At 42.0% G+C, this 17,321-nt stretch overlaps 1 protein-coding gene across 3 annotated transcripts in view; it reads right to left on the bottom strand.

The window, feature by feature from the left end:
- The window catches only part of CFAP54 (cilia and flagella associated protein 54), a 526,588-nt gene that overhangs the window by 359,732 nt on the left and 149,535 nt on the right, over nt 1-17,321 (bottom strand). For all 3 annotated transcript variants that reach the window (XM_073651573.1, XM_073651574.1, XM_073651575.1), the window contains exon 25: nt 3,356-3,503. In XM_073651573.1, the coding sequence (XP_073507674.1) occupies nt 3,356-3,503 (148 nt within the window). The remainder of the gene's footprint in view (nt 1-3,355; nt 3,504-17,321) is intronic.

Below are 17,321 nucleotides of genomic sequence, written 5' to 3'. Positions count from 1 at the left end.
TTGTATTGGGCAGGTGATGAGCAGTGCCTGGTTTTCTCCACACATACCACTTAGAATTATCACCAAAAAGTTCTATCTTCATCTCATCAGACCAGAGAATCTTATTTCTCATGGTCTGGGAGTCCTTCATGTGTTTTTGAGCCAACTCTATGCGGGCTCTCATATGTATTGCACTGAGGAGAGGCTTCTGTCGGGCCATTCTGCCATAAAGGCCCAACTGGTGGAGGGATGCAGTGATAGTTGACTTTGTGGAACTTTCTCCCATCTCCCTACTGTATCTTATGGAGGTCACTGTACTCTTAGGAAGCTTGAGTAATACAGAAATTCTTTTGTAACCTTGGCCAGATCTGTGCCTTGCCACAATTCTATCTCAGAGCTACTTGGGCAGTTCCTTTGAGCGCATGATTCTCATTTGGTCTGACATGCACTGTGAGCTGTGAGGTCTTATATAGACAGGTGTGTGCCTTTCTAAATCAAGTCCTATCAGTTTAATTAAACATAGCTGGACTCCAATGAAGGAGTAGAACCATCTCAAGGAGGATCACAAGGAAATGGACAGCATGTGACTTAAATATGAGTGTCTGAGCAAAGGGTCTGAATACTTATGACCATGTGATATTTCAGTTTTTCTTTGTTATGAAATGAGAATTAATGAGAAAAAAAAATGAACTTTTTAGAATTTACCAAATGGCTGCAATGAAACAAAGAGTGAAAAATTTAAAGGGGTCTGAATACTTTCCGTACCCACTGTATAACTAGATTACCACGCAAAAATCAAGCCCTCACACTGTTTCATTAGCAGAAAAATAAAAAAGTTATGGGTCTCGGAAGTTTCTGAAACAAATCTGATACATATGAATATACTCAAACTGCGTTAATACAACAAATACATAATCGGTGAAGGAGTGCGCATAGGAATATCGGTGTAAACCACTTCCTATTATCCGCTGGTGTAAACATACCTGTGATCACCCGACGAACAAGCAAAGAGCTCATTTGGTGTTCATCATAGGGGTACTCAGTAGAGATAAAAATGTATTTACATCAACATTCTGTCAAAAACTATAAAGGCTCATATCCCTCTTACTGTTCTTATATGTCAGTTTATGTAATTTTACTACGACTCACTGTGATTTCATAGCACTTATGCTGTTCCTGAGTGCTTCTTCTCTCTTCTGGAACGTTATGTCACAAATAAGGGGGCTTGGCTTGCTTCTTGCTCCTTATGCAGGCCAGCCCCTGACCCAAGCTTCATTATTGACTGTGTGCGTGTGAGATGTGAATATAATAAAAGCTGTAAAAAAGCGCAGAATGACTATTAGTACTGTCACGGCTTGTTCTGTGCTTCTTCTCCACTCCTCCCCAACTTTAATGTGATGCTCCTTGACTCCCTTACCACTTCCCCTGTGCCCCCTCCATGCTCCTTGACATGTCATATAGAATTTATGAAGGATCATAGAAAGAGAGCAGGAGAAGGGGTGAAGGTGTAAGGAGATGAACATGCTGCCCATGTTTCCCTCTTGAAGAAATAAGTTTATTGTTGTAAAATGTTATGTGCAGAAATGTGAACTGTGACGTATAGTGTGACTTGTCATGTGCGTTAAAGGTGTTACCAATACTGATAGTGTGTGGAGTTTGACAATAGGAATAGTAAAAGTTAATGGATGGGACTAGCCCAGATTGGGAGGGGCTAAGTTGAAGGGAAAGTGACAATTTCCTGTTAGAATATCAGATAGGGCCTGGAGTGCAAGGTGAGCAGTGTCGCATTCTGGGGTGTCCCTAAGTGAGAGGAGACTGAAGTAAAGGGATAGTGAGATCCAGAGAAGAAGTGACTAAGAGACAGAGTGACCTTACAGAGACAGGTCCTGGGAGAGAATGCCTAGCCACAAGAACCTGAGTTTATAACTCTTGAAGATAAGGGGCCTAAACTGGACTGAGTACGTGAGACGAGTAAAGCGTCCTGGGCGCAAGTTCCAGAGCATCAGCAGTACCAACCATACGATACCCTAAAGGGAAAAGAAGAAACGGAACCGCGGGACAAGTAAACGACTCTTGCTAAGAAGGACTGTAGTGTTAAAGCTAGGTTGTGGTGAAGTAGTGAGAAACAGGGGACATAAAGGACAAGCAGACAGAGTAAAGAGGAAAGATGAACCTAGAGAACAATAGAGTAACGAAGGAAGGAAACCGTGTGGAAAATGCTTTGAGTTGTAAAGGAAACGTTCATAAGACTGTGTGCCCACTATCTCTTGTATATATTCTCTACCAAGTTCCCGTTCAGTAAAAAGTTTATGTTTGAATAGTGATCTCCCTCAATGAGCTGTAAAACATCTGGTCCTGACAAACCAGCAACATCGGTCACATGCGGCCTGCATGAGTGTAGCGCCTTCACAGCCAGCCAGGGCCTCCACCTTCATGTGACGTATCAGGACGTCAGAGACGAGTACATCGCCCACGGCTATTGCCCCACGTCACATTACAAAGGGACCATAAGGAGCCAAATAAGAGTTGTGAAGGAGCGGATAAGAAGTGGATAAGGAGCAGAATGAGCCATGACTGAATACACATACTCATTCTACACTCATTCACAGGTCTTATATGACATATAAACATGCCAGTACAAAACAGCAGGGAAAGTTAGACCATGAAACCTGCAGACAGATGAGGCTTAGTCAGGGGGCTGGCTTGTATAAGGATCAAGAAGCAAGCCATGCCACCTGATCTGTGACAGCATTCTAGCAGGTAGGGGGAGCACTCAGGAGCAGCATCAGTGCTATGAGGTCACAGTAAGTAGATGTAAAATTATATGAAGTGGCATATAAGAACAATAATAGATATCTGAACCTTTATAGTTTGTGACAAAATGTGTATCGAAGTGCATTTTATCTCCCTGGGACATCCCTTTAATGTTGCATTGAAGGGCTGAAATCAGCACATATAAACGCAGCATTAGTATACATTGCCAGTGTAATCAGTAAGCAATCTATGTGCATTTGTGTGATATTCCCAGAGTTGAAAGGTAGCCTCAATCCAGCAGTAAGACCCCAAAAGATCCCAAGAATAGGGTTCAGGATCCCGGGAACAGGGCACTGCAATACCCCATCTTGAATGGAGAAGCGCAGTCAGAACTCCAAAGATCCCAAGAATGGGGTTCAGGATCCCGGGAACAGGGCACTGCAATACCCCATCTTGGATGTAGGAGAGCACGCATGCTTAACCTCTCTCTGCTCCACTCAAGATAGGGCTCTGCACAGCTCCATTCCCTGGATCACTGGGGGTCTCCTAGGGATAGGGGATAACTTTCAATTCTGGATGTACCCCTTTAACCTTATTAAACATCAGAATATCAATTACTCACTTGTCCTTTCCGAGAAAGCTCACCATCGCACACAGAGTCAGAAAAAAGTGCTCCTTCCTTAATGTTTATATCACTGAACATAAAAATACTTCCCATGAAAAGTTGTAGTAGTATCGGAGAAGAGTTTGATACAGCTTCCGGACACAGTCTATGGGAAAGAAATACATGATTGCAGCTATAACATGTGCAGAAATGAGCTCATTCTCATACATGACATGTAAATATTCCCATGGCATTTTGCTCTAACAATGCTAATCTTGACTATAGTACTTCCTGCAGGAGAAGAGGAATATTAAAGATAAGTTATGACAAACCGACTATTTACCAAACAGCGAGAATCACAATCTGACAGCGCTAATTAAAAATTCTTCCGTGCACACAGCAGGCAGATACCGGCCACTGCGGTTACCATGGAAACCATCACCAGGTCCCTTTTGTATGAAACAAAGACGATATTAGAAATGGATTCCAAGCATCTCAGTGTTATACATAGATCATTGCATATTATTTACTGTAGTCCTGGGAGACTTTGATATTGAGCCTAAAAATAAAAAACACTCCGTGACACGAGAGCTGGGTCGTGCCCAACTTCACTGTGCTACAGCTGTGTAACTGTTCATGTAATTAGTGAGAAGGAGAGAAAGCAAATACGGCAGAGCTGGGAAGAAAGTGACAAGTCGTATTTCTGGCCTGACCTTTCTTTGGTTTTCTTATGTATCTGTTACACTAAGAAATGATGCTGCTTCACCTTACACCTTACACTTCCTCGAAAATGCTAATAATCAGTCTCTGTTTCATCAGCAACCTCCCCATTGTATCCCAGATCAGCTACATTATTATTATTATTATTATTATTGTATCGCAGATCAGCTACATTATTATTATTATTATTATTGTATCGCAGATCAGCTACATTATTATTATTATTATTATTGTATCGCAGATCAGCTACATTATTATTATTATTATTATTGTATCGCAGACCAGCTACATTATTATTATTATTGTATCGCAGACCAGCTACATTATTATTATTATTGTTATTGTATCGCAGATCAGCTACATTATTATTATTGTATCGCAGACCAGCTGCATTATTATTATTATTGTATCGCAGACCAGCTGCATTATTATTATTATTGCATCGCAGATCAGCTACATTATTATTATTATTGTATCGCAGACCAGCTGCATTATTATTATTATTGCATCGCAGATCAGCTACATTATTATTATTATTATTATTGCATCGCAGATCAGCTACATTATTATTATTATTATTATTGTATCGCAGACCAGCTACATTATTATTATTATTGTTATTGTATCGCAGATCAGCTACATTATTATTATTATTATTATTATTGCATCGCAGACCAGCTACATTATTATTGTTATTATTATTGTATCGCAGACCAGCTACATTATTATTATTATTGTTATTGTATCGCAGATCAGCTACATTATTATTATTATTGTTATTGTATCGCAGATCAGCTACATTATTATTATTATTGTTATTGCATCGCAGACCAGCTACATTATTATTATTATTATTATTGTTATTGTATCGCAGATCAGCTACATTATTATTATTATTATTATTGCATCGCAGACCATCTACATTATTATTATTATTATTATTGTATCGCAGACCAGCTACATTATTATTATTATTGTTATTGTATCGCAGATCAGCTACATTATTATTATTATTATTGTATCGCAGACCAGCTGCATTATTACTATTATTGCATCGCAGATCAGCTACATTATTATTATTATTTATTGTATCGCAGACCAGCTGCATTATTATTATTATTATTATTGTTATTGTATCGCAGATCAGCTACATTATTATTATTATTATTATTATTGCATCGCAGACCATCTACATTATTATTATTATTATTATTGTATCGCAGACCAGCTACATTATTATTATTATTGTTATTGTATCGCAGATCAGCTACATTATTATTATTATTATTGTATCGCAGACCAGCTGCATTATTATTATTATTGCATCGCAGATCAGCTACATTATTATTATTATTATTATTTATTGTATCGCAGACCAGCTGCATTATTATTATTATTATTATTGTTATTGTATCACAGATCAGCCACATTATTATTATTATTGTTATTGTATTGCAGATCAGCTACATTATTATTATTATTATTTATTGTATCGCAAACCAGCTGCATTATTATTATTATTATATCGCAGATCAGCTACATGACTATTATTGTTATTGTATCGCAGATCAGCTACATTATTATTAGTATTGGCTCGCAGATCAGGTACATTATTATTATTATTGTATCGTAGATCAGCTACATGATTATTATTGTTATTGTATCGCAGATCAGGTACATTATTATTATTATTGTATCGCAGATCAGCTACATGATTATTATTGTTATTGTATCGCAGATCAGCTACATTATTATTATTATTGTTATTGTATCGCAGATCAGGTACATTATTATTATTATTGTATCGCAGATCAGCTACATTGCAGAAAATAAGTATTTGATACACTGCCGATTTTGCAAGTTTTCCCACCTACAAAGAATGGAGAGGTCTGTAATTTTTATCGTAGGTACACTTCACCTGTGAGAGACAGAATCTTAAAAATAAAAAACAAAAAATCACATTGTATGATTTTTAAATAATTAAATTGCATTTTATTGCAAGAAAAATGTATTTGATCACCCACCAACCAGCAATAATTCTGGCTCTCACAGACGTGTTAGTTTTTCTTTAAGAAGCCCCCCTACTCATTACTTGTATTAATTGCACCTGTTTGAACTTGTTACCTGTATAAAAGGCACCTGTCCACACACTCAACCAATCACACTCCAACCACTACACCATGGCCAAGACCAAATAGCTGTCTAAGGACACTAGGGACACAATTGTAGACCTGCACAAGGCTGAGATGGGCCACAGGACAATAGGCAAGCAGCTTGGTGAGAAGGCAACAACTGTTGGCGCAATTATTAGAAGATGGAAGAAACACAAGATGACTGTCAATCTTCCTTGGTCTGGGGCTCCACGCAAGATCTCGCCTCATGGGGTAAGGACAATTCTGAGAAAGGTCAGAAATCAGCAAAGAACTACATGGGAGGACCTGGTCAATGACCTAAAGAGAGCTGGGACCACACTATCAAACATTACTGTTAGTAACACACTATGCCATCATGGATTAAAACCCTGCAGGGCATGCAAGGTCTCCCTGCTCACGCCAACATATGTCCAGGTCCATTTGAAGTTTGCCAATGACCATCTGGATGATCCAGAGGAGGCATGGGAGAAGGTCATGTGGTCAGAGGAGGCTAAAATAGAACTTTTTGGTATAAACTCCACTCGCCGTGTTTGGAGGATGAAGAAGGATGAGTACAACCCCAAGAACACTGTCCAAACATTGTCGAAGCATTGTGTGAGAAACATCATACTTTGGGGGTGATTTTCTGCAAAGTGGACAGGACAACTGCACCATACTGAAGGGAGGACGGATGGGGTCATGTATCGTGAGATTTTTTTCAACAACCTGCTTCCCCCAGTAAGAGCACTGAAGATGGGTCGTGGCTGGTTCTTCCAGCATGACAATGACTCAAAACACAGACAGGGCAACTAAGGAGTGGCTCCGTAAGAAGCATTTCAAGGTCCTGCAGTGGCCTAGCCAGTCTCCAGACCTGAACCCAATAAAAAATCTTTGGAGGGAGCTGAAACTCAATGTTGCCTAGCGACAGTCCATGAACCTGAAAGATCTGGAGAAGATCTGTATGGAGGAGTGGGACAAAATCCCTGCTGCAGTGTGTGCAAATTTGGTCAAGAACTACAGGAAACGTCTGACCTTGGTAATTGCAAACAAAGGTTTCTATACCAAAGATTAAGATCTGTTATGCCCGGGAGCGAGGACACTTTGCCAAAGCTCCCGGACATGCGCACAGCAGCATGGAGACTCCGGGACATGAGCAGGGACGCTGAGCGGCGAACAGCGCACGTGCACACCGATCAGAACAGGGGACAGGACAAAATTTCTAAGAATTGTCATATCTCAACCCTACCCTAATAATACAGTGCAACACAGAGGGAATGGAAAAAGGGGGGGGAATAAAGAAGCAAAAATAGATCAATAATTATTGCACATTAGTCCAATGTTATCACAATGTCTAGAATACATATTGCTTAAATAGTGTGAGGCAGTGACCGGGATCGTATACGAGGGACGTAATATATCCCCCAGAATGTGTACAGGGACCTATTAAATCCATTGGAGTGCATTGCAGCCACAGACACAGCTGTGGCTGCAATGCAGGAATGAAGGTGAGCAATGACCTGGTCAGACTACCTAGCTAAGGAAGAGTAAGTAAAACCTGGCAGGGCCTTCATTTCTTGGAGGAGGTCGCAGGAGGCAGTGGGGCGGCCTCCTTCCTCCAACCCGGGTTTTCCAGTGGCTCTAGCCACAGGTCCTTTAAAATCCCTGCACTAAGGATTAGTGGTGTTCAGTGTGGGAACCTGCTAGGAGCACAGCAGGGAAGCTCAGCAGGATTGAGTGTGGCTGAACCCACGACTGGGAAGCCTCTGCACCCGTCAGGCTCTGAGCGGCCCAGCGCGGCCGTTGCCCACGGCAACCGTTGTTTAAAGACTTGTGTTAACCCGGCTGCAAACCGGAGGACTGTTCTGTTTACCCGTGAGTTGCTGAATAAAGCTGTTTATGTTGGACTTGCTTGGGTCACTGCCTCAGTAACTGCACGGTGTGAACACCGCCGCCTAACAATAGATATAAATAATAAAAAAGAGGTTACACAAACGAACACCATCATTTCGGACTTTCTCTCCATATTCCGTAAAGTGAGTAAACAGTTGCAAGTCATACGGCGCAGGTCTGATGCAAGGCTGGAGGTAAAATAAAAATAAAAACATTACAAAAACATAAAAAAAATCAACAAACTAACAAAAAATAATAATAATAACAATGGAAAGTAATAGCGTGGCGGCAGGTGCTTATTACCAAAAAAGATGAGAAACTTAACGTTTCATTTAAACCAGAGGGAGTCAAGGTGCCCAGGGAGACAATCCATCTTGCCTCACATTGCGCCAGAAGCCTCTTTGTTCCCCCGTACTTTAAAGGTTTTGGCGCTACAGTCATGGTGCATCCTAAAGTGACGTGGTATTGTTTTTAAATCAGCCATGTCAGCCACTGTCTTGGCTGCACCAATGTCCCTCACATACTCGAGTACTCTAATCTGCAGTCCCCTTGTCGTGAGCCACACAAACTTTAGGGCAGCCACATATGGCATAAAACAAAACATTGCCACTGCTGCTATTAAGATCTATTTTTGTTTTACAATCGGCCATCTTGTTGTGGCTTGCTGGCATCTAGTCTTTTCCTCTGGTGCTGGGTTTCTTGGTCACATGATCTCTGCACTCTTTATTACCCAGCACCTGGCTCCCATTTCCTGCTGGACATCAGTGTTGTAACGCTCGTGCTCTGGCTAAGTAGCCTTGTTAAGTTCTTCTTGCTTTGGACTATTGTTCTCCTGGGACTTCTTGTTCCACCAGTTTTTTTTCCTTTATTTTTTGTTTCTGCAACTAACTTTTCTGTTAGGAGGTCTCCTACTTTTGCTCCCAGTCCTTAGATCTTCTAGGGATCCCTTTCCCTGTCCTACAGGTCTTCGTTTGAGTTCAGTGCAGGAGTTTCAGTGGGGCTATTCATAAGGAATAGGGCATCCACTTCAGCATAGGGTTAAGCTGAGTCTCAGTGCAGGGATAGCTTTTCCCTCCTATTCCTTAGTTCTAAATTGTAGTACATAACAGTATGTCCAGCCGCGTTTAAAAAAAAAAGGTTTTGTTTTTTCTGTTTTTTTTTTCTCTCCTCTTCCTGAATTTTCTTCAGTATGGTTACCATCCAGGAGCTTGCTCAACGCTTGCAAGGGCTTACTCTGGAGGTTGCCGATCTTCAGCAGTACGTGAGTTAAAACCCTGCAGAAAGCTATGAAGAACCTAAGGCAGGATTACCTGAGTGTTTCTCGGGGAAACGACAGGATTTTTTTTCATTTAAAAATGCTTGTTTGTTGTATTTTCGGCTCAGACCTACAGTACAGACCAAAAGTTTGGACACACCTTCTAATTTAAAGATTTTTATGTATTTTCATGACTATGAAAATTGTACATTCACACTGAAGGCATCAAAACTATGAATTAACACATGTGGAATTATATACTTAACAAAAAAGTGTGAAACAACTGAAAATATGTCTTATATTCTAGGTTCTTCAAAGTAGCCACCTTTTGCTTTGATGACTTATTTGTACACTCTTGGCATTCTCTTGATGAGCATCAAGGGGTAGTCACTGGAAAAGGTCTTCCAACAATCTTGAAGGAGCACTTGTTGGCCCTTTAGCCTTCACTCTGCGGTCCAGCTCACCCCAAACCATCTCGATTGGGTTCAGGTCTGGTGACTGTGGAGGCCAGGTCATCTGGCGTAGCACCCCATTACTCCCCTTCTTGGTCAAATAGCCCTTACACAGCCTGGAGGTGTGTTTGGGGTCATTGTCCTGTTGAAAAATAAATGATGGTCCAACTAAACACAAACCGGATGGAATAGCATGCCGCTGCAAGATGCTGTGGTAGCCATGCTGGTTCAGTATGCCTTCAATTTTGAATAAATCCCCAACATTGTCACCAGCAAAGCACCCCCACACCATCACACCTCCTCCTCCATGCTTCACGGTGGGAACAAGGCATGTAGAGTCCATCCGTTCACCTTTTCTGCGTCGCACAAAGACACGGTGGTTGGAACCAAAGATCTCAAATTTGGACTCATCAGACCAAAGCACAGATTTCCACTGGTCTAATGTCCATTCCTTGTGTTCTTTAGCCCAAACAAGTCTCTTCTGCTTGTTGCCTGTCCATAGCAGTGGTTTCCTAGCAGCTATTTTACCATGAAGGCCTGCTGCACAAAGTCTCCTCTTAACAGTTGTTGAAGAGCTGTGTCTGCTGCTAGAACTCTGTGTGGCATTGACCTCGTCTCTAATCTGAGCTGCTGTTAACCTGCGATTTCTGAGGCTGGTGACTCGGATAAACTTATCCTCAGAAGCAGACGTGACTCTTGGTCTTCCTTTCCTGGGGCGGTCCTCATGTGAGCCAGTTTCTTTGTAGCGCTTGATGGTTTTTGCAACTGCACTTGGGGACACTTTCAAAGTTTGCCCAATTTTTCGCACTGAAAAACTTCATTTCTTAAAGTAATGATGGCCACTCGTTTTTCTTTACTTAACTGCTTTTTTCTTGCCATAATACAAATTCTAACAGTCTATCCACCTGACTTCTGCACAACACAACTGATGGTCCCAACCCCATTTATAAGGCAAGAAATCCCACTTATTAACCTTCCTCTTGTGTTAGCTTTCTGTTACTCTTTCTTATGCTAACGGGTCGGTTTTGACCCGTGTCTTAAATCACCCCTAGGATACCCTAAAAACAGTTATTTTTGATCCAATTTGTTTCTTACCTCTTAGTTACCTTGTTAGGGTTTCTCATCCATGGAAGGATTGATTTTAATATTTTTGTTGTGGCCCCCTGGGCCTTTCATTTGAGAGCGTACCCTTCATTTTCAATATAAAAATATTGTCAAATGAACCTCAAGAGAATAATATAAACTTAAAAAAGTTTGTTATATTACCTGACTATTACTGAAGGGTTTTAGAACACATTTCTTAAATGTAAAAAAAAGTATACATATATATATTTTATATTATTAACTCTAGTAACATCTATGGTGTTACAGGTCAATTTTGACCCATATCTAACTACTTTATGAAAAAGGCAAAAAACTGATTTTTTTTTTATAGAACTTTAATACAAATAAAAGATGAAAATTATATTAACATTAATAGCAATAATAATAAAAAGTAGCTTTTCTAGGTCAAACAAACAAACAACAATCAATCAAGCAAATCAACAGAAATCAAGTACTAGTTTTTAGATGCATTAGTATTTAGATGCATGTGTGGCAAAAAGTGACACTTTTTGTGTGTTCTTTGCAGAGGTATTTTTTGCAGCCGAAGCACGATGTGTTTGTCTTTCTGTCCTTATTGCTAGGGCAGACCTGACACCTCTTTCTTTTAGAATCAGGTGGTCTCACTGGGGTTGTGGCTGTTGTGGTTGATGTTGAGGCAGGCCTGGTTGAGGAGGATGCTGGTGATGATGCTCTTTGTGTTGCTGTGGGTGTGGACGAAGCACTTGTTGAACTCTGGAGTTGTCGGACCAAGGCTGCGGCTTGGTCTCGGGGCACTCGTTCCCTTTGGTCAATGAGCACCTTGACAAGGGATCTTTCTAGTTCCTCAAGAAACATCCTCCGCTTGTGTTTTTTCTTTGAATTCCATCCTTGGTGAATGTGGGTCCACAACACAAATGAATTGCATGCTGACACATCAAGGATGTTGTAAAATACAACCATTGGCCATCTCCTAGTCATTCGCTGGCAAGTGTAGGTGGCAGTCAGCTTGTCCAGGTTGTCCACTCCTCTTTTGTTTTTGTTATAGACCAGGATGATTCTGGGCTTTTTGTCACTTCCTGATGACACAGCTGCATCTTTGTGAAGTGTGGACATCAGTACCACATTCCGTCGTTTTTTGGGGCAGTATGAAACAGCAGTGGTGGTGTCTGTAAAAACAAACTTTGAGGAAAGTGGAGCCCTGTCCTTCATCTGCAACAATTCAGCGGGCAGCTCAGGTTTGTTTTTTTTCACTGTGCCCACCATGGTGATTGTCCTCCTGAGAAGTTCTTGTCCAAGGTCATAGCTGGTAAAAAAAATTGTCAAGTAATGTTGTGACCCTGCAGTCCAGTAGTCATATCGAGGACTACACGTTTTCCTTGTTTTTTTTCAGGAATGCCGCTTGCAGACTTGCCTGTGTAAATCTGTAGATTCCATGCATAGCTAGTTTTTGCATCACAGGCTGTCCAAATTTTTATGCCGTATTTGCCTGGCTTACTTGGCATGTATTGCCGGAAGGGGCATTTTCCGCGGAAAGGGAGAAAACGTTCATCTACTGTCACCTCTGGCCCTGGGTTGAACATCAGTGGAAGGAGCTGCACCCATTTCTCCCAAACATCCCTGATGGGAGCAAGTTTGTCAGATTTTGTTCTGGTGTCTCTGTTGTCAAATCTGAGGACTCTTGATATCATTTGAAAATTTTGAAGTGACATTGTTGCCCGGAAAATATTCCTGTCTGTCGATGCGTCCCAGAGACTATCAGTGGCTTCATTGCAGGATTTGTACACTCCAGCAAGGAGAAGAACACCAATGTAGGCATCCAGGACATCATCATGAAGTCCACATGTTGCCGTGGACTTTTTTTCCTTCAAGGTTTGTAATAGCAATAATGACTTTTTTTATTGACAATGGCATAAACAGATCAAAACATGACTTGATGTCACTTACTCTTGTCACAGCAAACCTTGTGATCCCAGGGGTCATTTTTATGACATTTGCAGCATCTGCCCTGCCATGTACATCTGGAGGTACTGAGCTCCAACTGATCCTGCCACTTTTGGATTTGAATCTTTCAGCGGGAGCAGCTTCAGCACCAGTGACCTCCTCATCAGACTGATCAGAACTGTCTGTGTCTTCCGGTTGATACTCCACATCATCTTCCTCCTCAGAAACCTGTTCATCTGTATCAGTTTGCTGCTGTGTGTCCTCTGATTCATTATCATCTAAGATATAATCCAGAATTTGGCTTACATCAAATCTTCTCCTCATTGTTTCATGTGTAAACTGGAGAAAACGCTTGTAAAACCGTCAGCCATGCAAAACAATGTGAATTTGGATGTGCTGTGCACATGATGCGCTAATTAGCGCGCCGAATTCGCATTGCGTTGCAAAACGCAGCATGACCATTTCTACCCCGATTACGCTGCAAATTCGCGGCCATTGAGGAACATTGAAACGCAGCAAACCCGCAGGTATATGTAGATTTGCTGCGTTTCAATTAAATTCAATGGCCGTGAATTTGCAGCGTAATCGCGGTACGTGTGGTACCCAGGATGAAGAGGAGACTACAACTCCTCTTCATCCCGGCTACTACACGGTGAAAAAAAGAAATAAAAAGTTAAAAATAAAAAAAAACCTGTATACTCACCTCTTCGGTCTGCTCCCGGCGGCGTCCTCTCTCCTCAGCGTCCCGCAGTGTACTGACAGGACCTGCGGTGACGTCATTTAGTCAGCTGATGGTCACGTGACCGCTGACGTCAGCGGTCAGGTGATGGTCGTGTGACCATCAGCTGACTAAATGACGTCACCGCAGGTCCTGCAAGAACACAGCGGGACGCCGAAGAGAGAGGACGCCGCCGGTAGCAAACCGGAGAGGTGAGTATACAGGTTTTTTTTTATTTTTAACTTTTTAATTATTTTTTTTTTACTATAGATGCAGCATTTAAAGCATCTAAGTTGGTCACACAATATAAATCCATGCCGGTTGCATGGATTTATATTGTGTGAGCAATTTGTCAAGCACTTTTCCAAGTGATGCTCAAAATCTCTTGGAAAAGCTCTTGAAAAAACGCATGTAAAAAACGCTGAAAAAACGCTTCTCTCTGGCAGAAAAAACGCATGTAAATCTGCATGCGTTTTTTTCTGCCAGAGAGAGACAACAACGCTCTGCATCAAATCTGCTACGTGGGCACATAGCCTTAGGCCATGTCTGGATTTTCGGGAGATTAATAATATCACTGTGCGCAATCCTTACCCGTTACCACTTATTCCGGATTTGTTTAACCAATTGACCGGAGCTAAATGGTTTTCTAAGATTGACCTTCGTGGGGCATATAATTTGCTGCGGGTGAAGGACGGAGATGAATGGAAGACAGCTTTTAACACCCCGGAAGGACATTTTGTGTGTTTGGTGATGCCTTTTGACTTACTAACGCCCCTGCATTTTTTAAAAATTTCATCAATGACATTCTGAGACCCTTGATCGGTAGGAGTGTTATTGTTTATCTGGATGACATTTTGATTTATTCATCGGATCTTGAGTCTCATTGGCAGAGAGTCTGCGAAGTTCTTCAGATTCTGAGAGATAACACACTATTTGCTAAATTGGAGAAGTGTCAGTTTGCAGTCCAGAAAATTAGTTTTTTGGGTTACTTTGTCTCTTGTGATGGTTTTGAGATGGACCCGGTGAAAGTTCAGGCTGTGCTGGAGTGGCCGAGGCCTGAGGGTTTGAAGTCCGTACAGAGGTTTTTGGGGTTTGCCAATTATTACAGGAAATTCATAAAGAATTTCTCTGTCATCGCTAAACCCATTACTGATCTCACCAAGAAGGGTGCTAATACAGTCCAATGGTCCGCTGTGGCTATTGAAGCCTTTGAGTATCTCAAGGAGAGGTTCAGCTCTGCTCCTGTTCTTATCCAGACGGATGAGACCAAGCCATTTTTGGTTGAGGTGGATGCCTCATCTATAGGAGTAGGGGCAGTTCTGTCCCAGGAGGGTGAGGATGGGGTGCATCCCTGTGCTTTCTTTTCAAAAATATTTTCTGAGACAGAGCTCAACTATGATGTTGGGAATCGTGAGTTGTTGGCTATCAAACTCGCGTTCGAGCATTGGCGACATTTTTTGGAGGGGGCTCTACAGCCTATACAGGTTTTCACTGATCATAAGAATTTGATTAAGCTGGACGCAGCTAAACGTTTGAATGCTCGTCAGGCTAGGTGGGCACAGTTTTTTGCCCGGTTCAATTTTTCCAGAACCTTTGTCCCGGGGACAAGGAATGTTAAGGCTGATGCTTTGTCCCGTATTTTCTCTCCAGGGGTGAATGCTGAGAGGGAGGAGTGTATTTTGCAGTGGGGGTGGGGGTGGCCGCATTGGATTCTGAGTTGGAGAATAGAATCCTTGGAGCTCAGAGTGCGGCACCAACTAACACTCCGTGTGGTAAATTGTTTGTGCCTAGAGCCTTGAGGAGAGCGTTGTTTGTTAATGTCATGAGTCTTGGTTGGCTGGTCACCCAGGGATTTCGGAAACTAGGAAGTCTATCGGTCAGAGTTTCTGGTGGCCAGGGTGGCAAAGGGAAGTCATCAAGTGGGTGCGTCAGTGTTACGTATGCGCTAGGTCGAAGGCCTCTCACGCTCCGGCTGCGGGGCTGCTATGCCCCTTGGAGGTTACTAGTTCGCCATGGACGCACCTTGCCATGGATTTTATCACCGATCTGCCTTTATCGGAGGGTTTTTCTGTCATCTGGGTTGTTGTGGACCATTTTAGTAAAATGTGTCATCTGGTTCCGTTCAACAAGTTACCTTGCACCAAGACTCTTGCTAAGGCTTTTGTGAAGGAGATTGTTAGGCTCCATGGTGTTCCCACGGACATTGTTTCCGATAGAGAACCACAATTTGTGGCTCGCTTTTGGCGTGCTTTTTGTGACAGATTGAAAATTCATTTGTCATTCTCATCAGGGTATCATCCAGAGTCCAATGGATAGACTGAAAGGAAGAACAAGGATGTCAAGCAGTTTTTAAGATGTTTTGTGGCAGACAATCAGGAAATGTGGTCAGAATTTCTACCACTTGCAGAGTTTGCCCTTAATAATCATACTTCTTCCTCGGCTGGTTGTTCTCCTTTTTTTTTGTACTGGCAGGTATCCATCTTTTGGTCCATTTTCCAAAGTTGGGGCTGCTGTACCGGAGGACAATTTTTCTGGTGATTTGGAGAGGGTTTGGACCACTGTACGCCTGAACCTTAAAGAGGCTAACAGGAGATCAAAAAGGTATTTTGACAAAAAAAGAAAGGAGTCCTTGTTTGCTGTTGGGGATATGGTTTGGTTGTCCTCTAGGAATGTTTGTTTGAAAATTCCTTCTAAAAAACTGGGGCCTAAATTTGTGGATCCTTTCAAAGTGGTTCAGATTGTCAACTCGGCAGCGGTGAGGTTGGGCATTCCCTCGTCCTGGAGGATTAATTCTGTATTTCATGTGTCATTACTTAAGAAGGCGGAGGCGCCTGATAAGCAGGCGAAGCCTACTGTTCCTCCTGTTGATGAGGACGGTGAATTTGAGATTTCTCGCATTTTGGATTCCAGGTGGCATAGAGGAAGGTTACAGTATCTTGTCTCCTGGAGAGGTTTCATCCCCGAGGATAATTCCTGGGTGAAAGCCGAGGACGTTTCGGCCTCAAGGCTAATTAAGTCTTTTCACAGGAGATTTCCTGTTAAGGCTCGGCCTAGATGATCCGGAGGATCCTCGTAAAAGGGGAGGTACTGTTAAGATCTATTTTACTATCGGCCATCTTGTTGTGGTTTGCTGGCTTCTAGTCTTTTTCTCTGGTGCTGGGTTTCTTGGTCACGTGATCTTTGCACTCTTTATTACCCAGCACCTGGCTCTCATTACCTGCTGGACATCAGTGTTGTAACACTCGTGCTCAGGCTTAGTAGCCTTGTTTAGTTCTTCTTGCCTTCGACTATTGTTTTCCTTTATTTTTTGTTTCTGCAACTAACTTTTCTGTTAGGAGGTCTCCGGCTTTTGCTCCCAGTCCTTAGATCTTTTAGGGACCCCTTTCCCTGTCCTACAGGTCTTCGTTTGAGTTCAGTGCAGGAGTTTCGGTGGGGCTATTCATAAGGAATAGGGCACCCACTCCAGCGTAGGGTTAAGCTGAGTCTCAGAGCAGGGACAGCTTTTCCCTCCTATTCCTTAGTTCTAAGTTGCAGTACATAACAGCAAAACGTTATATGTTGATTGATGGAAAAATGTCGAAGACTATTGGCCGAATCAAAAGAGTTTATACTATTTGGGCTGACAGACTCTCTTTAAGGAGTCTCAGAACAGATTTGCTAGTATACATACATTATTTCCCTTGAATTTCCTGTGTGAACAACATTAAAATAAATACTTCTTTAAGTGAACCTGTCAACAGCATTTAAGCCGACACACCACGACCAATCTACTTTCTGGGTCGATATTGATGAC

This window comes from Phyllobates terribilis, unplaced genomic scaffold, assembly GCF_046119375.1.
Source record: "Phyllobates terribilis strain yellow unplaced genomic scaffold, ASM4611937v1 Scaffold_11__3_contigs__length_659146591, whole genome shotgun sequence".
NCBI classification, from domain to species: Eukaryota; Metazoa; Chordata; class Amphibia; order Anura; family Dendrobatidae; genus Phyllobates; species Phyllobates terribilis.
This window is presented reverse-complemented; position numbering and strand designations above follow the sequence as displayed.